Source organism: Bos taurus, chromosome 12 (genome assembly GCF_002263795.3).
Source record: "Bos taurus isolate L1 Dominette 01449 registration number 42190680 breed Hereford chromosome 12, ARS-UCD2.0, whole genome shotgun sequence".
Lineage (NCBI taxonomy): Eukaryota > Metazoa > Chordata > Mammalia > Artiodactyla > Bovidae > Bos > Bos taurus.
In genome coordinates this window covers 33,297,677-33,308,961 of record NC_037339.1, presented here as the reverse complement: position 1 = coordinate 33,308,961, position 11,285 = coordinate 33,297,677, and the positions used below count along the sequence as shown (strand labels likewise).

Here is an 11,285-nt window from a genome sequence, read left to right as displayed (position 1 = left end):
TCAGGGGAGAATGAGATACAGTCGTTCTCGCACACCTGGTTTTGAGGCCCAAGATCAGTCTACACTATACTTGTTAGATAAGTTCATTGAAACCAAGAATATGGTGCACATCTCATACTCATCAGATATAACTCCAACACGACAGGACAGGACATTCTACTTAGAAAAATGTTTTATATGCTGCCTGTGCCCCTTAGTCTGTGACTTTTCTGCATGACCCCTTTCCAATGAAGCAAGACAAGCTTATTATGCAACATAACATCCTTGACCTTTTTTCCCCAAAACAACCTGTACCAAAGTTTAAATTTTGGTAAAACTAATACTTTGAATTTTATACTTCAGGCTCAACTGATAAATCATCTCACAGCTACAGGAAAAATAAAGTAAAACATTGAAGACAAATTAAGAAAAAGCATATAGGGTTCCCCATCATTTATACCCAAGGATAAAGTGATTTAATCAGTATAGAAATAACAAACCGGCCAGAGTCACAGGAGGGAGGAGGAGTCACAGGAGGAGTGTTGAGGAGCATTGGCTCATTGCAGCTGTCCCCAGAACGGACACAAAAGGGTAGGACTCGGGGCCCCAGCTCTTACTCCAAGGTGGCAGAAGAAAAAGTCTTCTGGGGTTTGTTTTTGGTGGTGTCATAAGATCGGACTAGTTCTTCCTGAGAAATCACAGCTCGTTCTACCTGAGAAAACGCATATCCATCTGAAAGAGCAAAGCATGGGGACGCTGTTAGAAGGTAAATACGTACAGTGAACATTCTGGTAACAGAAATCAAAACCCCTCCCCATCTGGGGCACATTGGCCACCTCAGGCAGGGATGGCTGAGACAGGGAGAGTGGCAAGGTCTGGGGAGGGCTTGGTGATGGACCAGTTTGCAAACCTAGCTGCATCAGAACCACTGACGAAGCCCTTTCTGCATCCTTCTTTCTGGGGCCAATGGATCTGCATGGCTGGACATCACTGGGTGCTTTTTAAAGTTCTCCCAAGGATTCTGATGTGGTGCCTGATGCTCCCTGAGAGCCATGTCCTGGAGGATGCAGCCTGGCCAAGGGGCCCAGGGGCTCATGCCTGTCTCTATGGGCCTGTGGCCCAGCCCAGTCTGAGCAGCTCAAGAGGGGACCCACAGGTCCCTCACTACATTTTCCCACCACCATTCAAGAGAAGGGGCCCTGGAACAGTCTGAGTCTTAAAACTAAAACCTACAACTGGAACCCAGAAAGGTAAGTTTTGAAGCTGAAAACATGCTGGGGGACAACATGCAATATTAATATTAAACTTGGTTAAAAAAAAAAAAAAAGTCCACCATGCTGGAAATGTCTCTGTTTTAAAAATTTAGCTGATTTTAACTAAGTATTCAAAGTGGTTTACTTGAGTTGACATGAATAACAGGGTCATGGGTAGAAGTTCCCAGAGGAAATAACTCATGACCAGCACTCTCTCTCTCTCTGGGAGAATCAATCCTAGAATCATTTCTGAAAGCGATACCAGCTCTTGTGGGGCAATGAGGAGAGCTGATGAGTATTTCCGCTCTTCTCTAACTTCTGACCTTGGCAGGTCAGACCTAGAGCAGTCTCATATTTGAACAATATTAATACATTTAGGTTAAAACATGACCCAGAGCGAGCACATGCTGCTTCCACACACTCCCAAGCTTTACTATGGCTCACTGGTGACAGTGGATTTACTTGTGAGTGGCCATGCTCTTTAGCAGAAGAAAACGTAACTTGTGTCCATGTGTTGTAAACTGGCTTATGTGCTTGTCTGTCGAAGGAGAGAGGGATGTGGTGGTCCACAGCCTTCTCTGCATGGAGAGCCGCCCAGGAGCTGGTAAGAAGCCTGGTACCCCGCACAAAGGCAGGACCAGCGGTTCTCAAACTACAGTGGGCACCACCACCAGATGGTTGATTCAGTGAGTCTGCACTGGGGCCCAAGAGCCAACAGTTCTAGCAACTTCCCGGGTGACACTTCTGCTCCTGGGTTAAGGACGGTGCATGGAGCACCACTGTTTTAGGCCATTTTCACCATGGTATTGGACTGGATGCAGGTATCAGTGGCTTCCCATTCCCGGGGATGACCTTCCTCCCACTCGGGATGGATCCACCCAGAATCTCAAGGTGGAATCTGGGTTGGCACTTCTCAGCTGTCACGGATTCTCTGTGTGGCTGTGGGGACAGGAGGGAGTGCCCTGTGGCAGCAAGTCCCTGAGAAGATTTTCTGAGCACAGAGCCCCCCCCCCCCCCCCCAAGCACAAGTCCAGGCTCTGTCGGCAATGCAAACTGCCAAAGGTGGAAAAACCACTGTCCTTCACTTTATCTTAAATGCTGAGGGCTGTGAAAAATAAAAATATGAAAACAGCCCCACCCTTATAAAATGAAGATGTCTTCGCATTTTAAATGGTCTCCTTGTTCTGCATTAATGGTTTTTAAAAATTCAGGCAGTCACCTTTTTAAAAACGTGGTTAAATGCATGTAGCATAAAGTTTACCATCTTAAGGACATGAAGTGTCCAGTTCAGTGGCACTAAGAACAGACACAAGGCTATGCAGACACCCCCACCCTCTGGCCCCGGAACTCTCTGCCTCCACAACCTGAGACTCCCCTCGCCCTTCCCCTGGAAACCCTGCTCTCCCTCTGAGAATCTGACTGCTCCCGGGACCTCATGTTTGTGGGGTCACACAGTACTTGTCCTTTCGTGCCTGGCTTATTTCACTCAGCATGTGCCTTCAAGGAGGAGGACCTCACGTTTAACCGCCCATCCTTCTGTGAGTCAATGACATCTCCATGTTGTGCGCGTGACTTACGTGGGGCACCTAGGTCAACAGAGTTGTTCCGGAAGATCACCTGACAGGGCCTGGGACTCGAGGACCTTTGGAGATTCACTTCCTCCACCTTGAAACTAAATCAAACACAGACTGGCTTTAGTTCGTTGCGTACTAAGTTGTGTTAGTCGTGTCTGATTCTTTGTGACCCCATGGACTGTAGCCCACCAGGCTCCTCTGTCCATGGGATTCTCCAGGCCAGGATACTGGAGTGGGTTGCCATTTCCTACTTCAGGGGATCTTCCCAACCCAAGGACTGAACCTGCATCTTTGTGTCTCCTGCATTGGCAGGCAAGTTATTTACCACTAGTGCCACCTGGGAAGCAGATTTAAAGGGATTTGTTGGAGGAAAAAACAGTTTCAAGGTAAAAGTTAAAAAAAAAACTTCCTTACCACTTGGAGAATGTTCTTACATTTAAAATAAAATGGATATTATCCAGACACTCTCGGCAAGATGCTTCTAAAATAGTATTTTGCTGTGAGCATCTCTTATATTGTTTAGTCATTATGTCGTGTCCAACTCTTTGTGACCCCATGGACTGCAGCATGCCGAGCTCCTCAGTCCTTCACTATAGCCCAGATACACATATCCCACTATTACTCAAACTCATGTCCATTGAGTTGATGATGCTATCCAACCATCTCATCCTCTGTCACCTGCTTCTCCTCCTGCCCTCAATCTTTCCCAGCATCAGGGTCTTTTCCAATGAGTCGGCTCTTCGCATCAGGTAGCCAAAGTATTGGAGCTTCAGCTTCAGCATCGGCCCTTCCAATGAATATTCAGGCTTGATTTCCTTTAGGATGGACTGGTTTGATCTCCTTGTTGTCCAAGGGACTCTCAAGAGTCTTCTCTAGCACCACAATTCGAAAGTATCAATTCTTTGGCACTCAGCCCTGTTTATGGTCGAACTCTCACATCTGTACATGACTGCTTCATGTACAGCCCTCCTGTTTTCTCCAAAGAGCTGAACTGGACAATGAATGTCCTGTTTTTCTCAGGCCTCTGAGAGTACCTTAGAGATCTTATGGCATGTATTTTCAGAATCTTTGCCCCAGTTTCCTTTTCTTACAGCAAAGCCATCATCTAGAGTGGTTCAAGATTCTTTTTCAAATTATTTATTTATGACAGCACTGGGTCTTCGTTGCTTTGCACAGGCTTTCTCTAGTTTTGTGAGTGCGGGTTCTCACTGTGGTGGCTCCTCTTTTTGTGGCGCACGGGCTTTAGAGTACTTGTAGAGTGTGAGCTTAGTTGCCCTGCGACATGCGGAATCTTCCCAGACCAGGGATCAGCATATGGGATCTTAGTTCCCGGACCAGAGATCAAACCTGTTTTCCCCTGCATTGGCAGGCAGATTCTTAACCATTGGACCACCAGGGAAGTCCCAGTCTGAGACTCTTGACAGTGTATGTCAAGACAGGTCGGCTCTGGGCGTGAAAGCTTCTCCAGATCCCAAGGCTGATGGGCGGACCGCGCGGGAAAGTCAACAGTGAGAGAACCAAGAATCTTGAACTCCTACAACTTTTTCATTTCTTGCTCTCTTCCTTGGTGAACTGATGATTTTCTATAGTGATAAGCTTGATTCCTCTTTCTTTACTTTTGTGTATTTAATATAAGCTTTTGCTTTGTGGCTACTATGACACTTACATAAAACAATTTATATTGGTAACAGTCTGTTTTAAGTTGATAAAAACTCAAGTTAGAGTGCATTTTAAAACTTTACGCTTTCACCAACATGGGTTTGATCCTGGCATTGGGAAGATCCCCCAGAAAAGGAAATGGCAACCACTCCAGTGTTCTTGCCTGGGAAATCCCATGGACAGAGGAGCCTGGCGGGCTACAGTCCATGGGTCACAAAGAGTTGGAGACAACCTAGCAACTAAAACAAACAACAACAGTGCTTTAGGTTACTGATGTTGCAATTTACCTATTTTTATCTCGTGTATCTATCAACAAATGATTGTGGTTTTAGTTATTTTTACTACTTTTGTCTTTTAACTTTTACATTAGTGCAGGTTCATAAGTGATTAAACTCACCACCTTCACATGAGATTATTCTGAATCTTACTATTTATTTACCTTTATCATTTAGATTCATACTGTCACACCTTTTCCTTTTACTTCTTAGTGCCCTTTTGTTTTGGCTTAAAGAAGTCCCTTTAATGTTTCTTTCTCTTTCTTTTTTTTGGCTGCACTGGGTCTTCGCTGCTGCATCGGACTTTTCTCTAGTTGTGGCGAGCGGGCTCTGCTCTCTAGTTGCGGTGTGTGGGCTTCTCACTGCCGTGGCTTCTCTTGTGGAGCACGGGCTCTAGGGCACGTGGGCTTCAACAACTGTGCTGTGTGGGCTCAGTAGTTGTGGTGCACAGGCTTAGTTGCTCCGTAAGATGTGGAATCTTCCTGGACCAGGGGTCAAACCCATTTCTCCTGCATTGGCAGATGGATATTTAACCACTGGACCACCAGAGGAGTCCCCCTTTGAAGACCAGTCTAGTGGTGATGAATGCCTTCAGCTTTTGCTTGTCTGGAAAACTCTTTATCTCTTCTCCACTTCTGAAGTATACCTCTGCTGAGTGAAGTATTCTTGGTTGGTACTTTTTTTTTCCTTCAGCATGACACCCTACTCTCTCTCAGCCTGGAAGATTTCTTCTCATAGCCTCATGGGCATCCCCTTTTGTATCATTAACTTCTTTTCTTTTGCAGCTTCAAGGAGTCTCTCTTCATCTTTGATTTTTCACAGTTTTACATATATATATAAAATATATATAACACAGAGTTTCTCTGGTGACTCAGATGGTAAAGGATCTGCCTGCAGTGCAGGAGATCTGCGTTTAATCCCTGGGTTGGGAATATCTCCTTGAGAAGGAAATGGCAACCCATCCCAGTATTCTCTCCTGGAGAATCCCATGGACAGAGGAGCCTGGCAGACTATAATTTGCTAATGAGTCTCAGTGAAATATTTTAGGGGTTGAATCTGATTCAGGCCTTCTTATGGCTTCATGTATCTGAATATGTGGACATATACTTTTTTTAAATTCTCTTGGGTAAATACCTAGAAATGGAGCTGCAGGGTCACAGGATAGGTGTTTGCTTAAATGGATTAGAATGACCAGTTATCCAAACTGATTGTACGAGAGTCCTAGCCACTCTTCATTCTCATCACACTTGATACTATTGATGGTACATACTCAGTTCAGTTCAGTTCAGTTCAGTCACTCAGTCATGTCTGACTCTTTGCAACCCCATGAATTGCTACACACCAGGCCTCCCTGTCCATCACCAACTCCCGGAGTTTACCCCAACTCATGTCCATCAAGTCGGTGATGCCATCCAGCCATCTCATCCTCTGTCATCCCCTCCTCCTCCTGCCCCCAATCCCTCCCAGCATCAGGGTCTTTTCCAATGAGTCAATTCTTCCAATGAGGTGCCCAAAGTACTGGAGTTTCAGCTTCAGCATCAGTCCCCCCAATGAACACCCAGGACTGATCTCCTTTAGGATGGACTGGTTGGATCTCCTTGCAGTCCAAGGGACTCTCAAGAGTCTTCTCCAACACCACAGTTCAAAAGCATCAATTCTTCGGCACTCAGCTTCCTTCACAGTCCAACTCTCACATCCATACATGACCACTGGAAAAACCATAGCCTTGACTAGATGGACCTTTGTTGGCAAAGTAATGTCTCTGCTTTTGAATATGCTGTCTAGGTTGGTCATAACCTTCCTTCCAAGGAGTAAGTGTCTTTTAATTTCATGGCTGCAATCACCATCTGCAGTGATTTTGGAGCCCAAAAAAATAAAGTCTGACACTGTTTCCACTGTTTCCTCATCTATTTCCCATGAAGTGATGGGACCAGATGCCATGATCTTAGTTTTCTGAATGTTGAGCTTTTAAGCCAACTTTTTCACTCTCCTCTTTCACTTTCATCAAGAGGCTTTTTAGTTCCTCTTCACTTTCTGCCATAAGGATGGTGTTATCTGCATATCTGAGGTTATTGATATTTCTCCCAGCAATCTTGATTCCAGCTTGTGTTCTTCCAGCCCAGCGTTTCTCATGAGGTACTCTGCATATAAGTTAAATAAGCAGGGTGACAGTATACAGCCTTGACGAACTCCTTTTCCTATTTGGAACCAGTCTGTTGTTCCATTTCCAGTTCTAATTGTTGCTTCCTGACCTGCATATAGAGGTCAGGAGGCAGGTCAGGTGCTCTGGTATTCCCATCTCTTTCAGAATTTTCCACAGTTTATTGTGATCCACACAGTCAAAGGCTTTGGCATAGTCAATAAAGCAGAAATAGATGTTTTTCTGGAACTCTCTTGCTTTTTCCATGATCCAGCGGATGTTGGCAATTTGATCTCTGGTTCCTCTGCCTTTTCTAAAACCAGCTTGAACATCTGGAAGTTCACGGTTCACGTATTGCCTGGCTTGGAGAATTTTGAGCATTACTTTAGCATGTGAGATGAGTGCAATTGTGTGGTAGTTTGAGCATTCTTTGGCATTGCCTTTCTTTGGGATTGGAATGAAAACTGACCTACATACTCAGTAGGTGCCAAATACATGGATATTGGTTGATCACCCCATTCATTTGCTTTAGATTTGCCTGTACTACAATGTTGCTTCCCCCTAGAACTTTTAAATGTGCTTTTGGGTCTCTTTACCCAAGCCACACCATCAGTTGTTTTCCATCCTTTCCTTTAAGCCTAACAAAGCACTTAAATGTAGTAGGTATTCAGCATATTCCAAAGATTGATTCTTTGCCTTAGAACCCCTGCAAAAACACTCCAGATTCAGAGAATGCCAACTGGAAACCAGGTCACGCTCAGGCCTCCAGTGAAAGCCCAGAACAAACGTCTGACATGGTTACTGAGAAGACCCGTGGTCCTTTCACTCAGAACAGCTCCCAGGTTATGTCAAGCAGTTGGAACTGATCTCTCTCTGGAGCTGGTGTGCATGCAGAGGTTAAAGTCTTAATGAGAGGAATGGGATTTCCTGACACTGTGGGTGTGGGATGTGAGGAAGAGGAAGTGAGGAGGACCTCAGGATTTGGGGCCAAGAGCCATTGATTGAAAGGAAGACCATGGAGGGGTGCAGCAGAAGAGGGGCCTGCCCTCCTGGGGATTCAATGCTCAAGATGCCGAGAGGACCTGGGAAATTGTGGCGGGTCAATCCCCACACCCCTGGGAGGGAAAGGGCAGGAAGCGGAAAGAACAAGGGAAACAGGTTTTTCACAAAAGTCAGGATAAAGGGAATTGCCTCACCTCTGTACAGAGTCTCTGCGAAGTACCTGAACTCCGCTGCTTTCCATCTCCCGAACCTCTTCCAGCAAAGTTCTGTGGCAGGTGTTTCTAATCCTGTAAGAGACGGAAAGAGAAAAGGGACATAAGACATGAGCTCTGCACACTGGGAGTAATGGTTTCTCCCCTCCTGGATGACAGCTGGACACCCCTTGGCTACAAGCAGTGTGGAGGGATGCAAGGCAGCATGTCCTGTCTGCGTGTGAACAGCAGCGTCTACTTTTCTGGTAACTGAGAGCATTGCTGCTGCTGCTGTTGCTCAGTCACTTCAGTCGTGTCTGACTCTGCCGCCGCAGGGGCTATAGCCCACCAGAATCCTCTGTCCATGGGATTCTCCAGGCATGAATACTGGAGGGTTGCCAAGCCCTCCTCCAGGGCATCTTCCCGACCCAGGGATCAAACTCACATCTCTTATGTCTCCAGCACTGGCAGGTGTATTCTTTACCACTGTGCCAACTGGGAAGCCCTGAGAGCATTCTGGAGGTGGACAATGTGAATTAGCAACCAGCCACTTCAAACACTGCTGACTTTCTGTGAAAGCCTAGATATTTCTGAGTATGTGCTGAGCCTGCACACCACAAATACTGAGCCTGTGTGCCACAACTAAAGAATCCATGTGTCGCAACGAAAGATCTCACATGACACATCTAAGATCCTGCGTGCCATAATTAAGACCAAATGGACCTTTGTCTGCAAAGCAATGTCTCTGCTTTTTAATATGTTGTCTAGGTTGGTCATCGGAGAAGGCAATGGCACCCCACTCCAGTACTCTTGCCTGGAAAATCCCATGGATGGAGGAGCCTGGTAGGCTGCAGTCCATGGGGTCGCGAAGAGTCAGCCACAGGATGGGAAAAGGTCAATGTTCATTCCAGTCCCAATAAAGGGCAATGCCAAAGAATGTTCAAACTACTGCACAATTGCACTCATCTCACAATCTAGTAAAGTAATGCTCAAAATTCTCCAAGCTAGGCTTCAACAGTATGTGAAGTGAGAATTCCCAGATGTTAAGCTATGACAAACCTAGACAGCATATTAAAAAGCAGAGACATTACTTTACCAACTAAGGTCCATATAGTCAAAGCTGTGGTTTTTCCAGTAGTCATGTATGAATTTGAGAGTTGGACCATAAAGAAGGCTGAGTGCCAAGGAATTGATGCTTTGAACTGTAGTGTTAGAGAAGACTACTGAGTGTCCCTTGGACTGCAAGGAGATCAAACCAATCAATCTTAAAGGAAATCAGTCCTGAATATATACTGGAAGGACTGATGCTGAAGGTGAAGCTCCAATACTTTGGGCACCTGATGTGAATAACTAACTCATTGGAAAAGACCCTGATGCTGGGAAAGACTTAAGGCAGGACCAGAAGGTAACAGCAGAGGATGAGGTGGTTGGATGGGATCACCAACTCAATGGACATGAGTTTGAGCAAGCTCCAGGAGTTGGTGATGGACAGGGAGGCCTGGTGTGCTGCAGTCCATGGGATCACAAAGAGTCAGACACGACTGAGTGACTGAGCTGAACTGAACTGACTGAGATGAACCAGAGATCAAACTGAAACATCCACTGGATCATAGAAAAAGCAACACAATTCCAGAAAAACATCTGAGTGACTGAGTGAGTGAAGTCGTGCAGTCATGTCCGACTCTTAGCAACTCTATCAACTGTAGCCTTCCAGGCTCCTCCGTCCATGGGATTTTCCAGGCAAGGATATTGGAATGGGTTGCCATTTCCTTCTCTAGGGGATCTTCCCCACCCAGGGATCAAACCCGCATCTCCTGTGTCTCCTGCATTGCAAACTGATTCTTTACCCATTGAGCCATTGGGGAAGCCCAGAAAAACATCTACTTCTGCTTTATTGACTACACTAAAGCCTTTTACTGTGTGAATCACAGCAAACTGTGGAAAATTCTTCAAGAGATGGGAATACCAGACATCTTACCTGCCTCCTGTGAAACCTATGTGCAGGTCAAAAAGCAACAGTTAGAACTAGACATGGGACAACAAACTGGTTCAAATTGGGAAAGGAGTACATCAAGGCTATATACTGTTACCCTGCTTTCTTAATTTATATGCCGAGTGCATCATAAGAAATGCTGGACTGGATGAAGCAAAGCTGGAATCAAGATTGCCAGAACTACCAACAACCTCAGATATGCAGATGACACCACCTTTATGGCAGAAAGCAAAAAGGAACTAAAGAGCCTCTTTATGAAAGTGAAAGAGGAGGGTGAAAAAACTGGCTTAAATCTCAACATTCAAAAACTAAGATCCTGGCATCTGGTCCCATCACTTCATGGCAAATAGATGGGGAAACAATGGAAACAGTGACAGACTTTATTTTCTTGGGCTCCAAAATCACTGCAGATGGTGACTGCAGCCATGAAATTTAAAGATGCTTGCTCCTTGGAAGAAAAGCTGTGACCAACCTGCTGCTGCTGCTGCTGCTGCTAAGTTGCTTCAGTCGTGTCTGACTCTGTGCGACCCCAGAGACGGCAGCCCACCGTCCCTGTGATTCTCCAGGCAAGAACACTGGAGTGGGTTGCCATTTCCTTCTCCAATGCATGAAAGTGAAAAGTGAAAGTGAATTCGCTCAGTTGTGTCTGACTCTTAGCGACCCCATGGACTGCAGCCTACCAGGCTCCTCCGTCCATGGGATTTTCCAGGCAAGAGTACTGGAGTGGGGTGCCATTGCCTTCTCCGATGACCAACCTAGACAACATATTAAAAAGCAGAGACATTACTTTGCAGACAAAGGTCCATTTGGTCAAAGCTATGGTTTTTCCAGTAGTCATATATGGATGTGAGTTGGACCATAAAGAAAGCTGAGTTGCAGAAGAATTGATGCTTTTGATCTGTGGTGTTGGAGAAAACTCTTAGAGAGTCCCTTGGACTGCAAGGAGATCCAACCAGTCCATCCTAAAGGAAATCAGTCCTGAATATATACTGGAAGGACTGATGCTGAAACTGAAGCTCCAATACTTTGACCACCTGATGTGAAGTGCCGACTCATTAGAAAAGACCCTGATGCCGGGAAAGATTGAAGCAGGAGGAGAAGGGAACAACAGAGGATGACATTATTGACCAACACTGACACTATGGACATGAGTTTGAGAAAGCTCTGGGAGATGGTGAAAGACAAAGATGCCTGGCATGCTACACTCCATGGGGTTGTA

General features: G+C 45.6%; 1 protein-coding gene across 3 annotated transcripts in view; it reads right to left on the bottom strand.

Moving 5' to 3' along the window:
• Window positions 1-316: 316 nt before the first annotated feature.
• The window catches only part of LOC536660 (phospholipid-transporting ATPase IB-like), a 95,803-nt gene continuing 84,834 nt past the window's right edge, over window positions 317-11,285 (bottom strand). Inside the window, exons 33-35 of one of the 3 annotated variants that reach the window (XM_059892239.1) lie at window positions 8,077-8,169; window positions 2,810-2,904; window positions 317-711 (exon numbers count right to left, since the gene is read on the bottom strand). In XM_059892239.1, coding sequence (XP_059748222.1) covers window positions 593-711; window positions 2,810-2,904; window positions 8,077-8,169 — 307 coding nt within the window. In that variant the 3' untranslated portion in view covers window positions 317-592. The remainder of the gene's footprint in view (window positions 712-2,809; window positions 2,905-8,076; window positions 8,170-11,285) is intronic. The other 2 variants (XM_059892238.1, XM_025000082.2) reach the window with 2 other exon arrangements.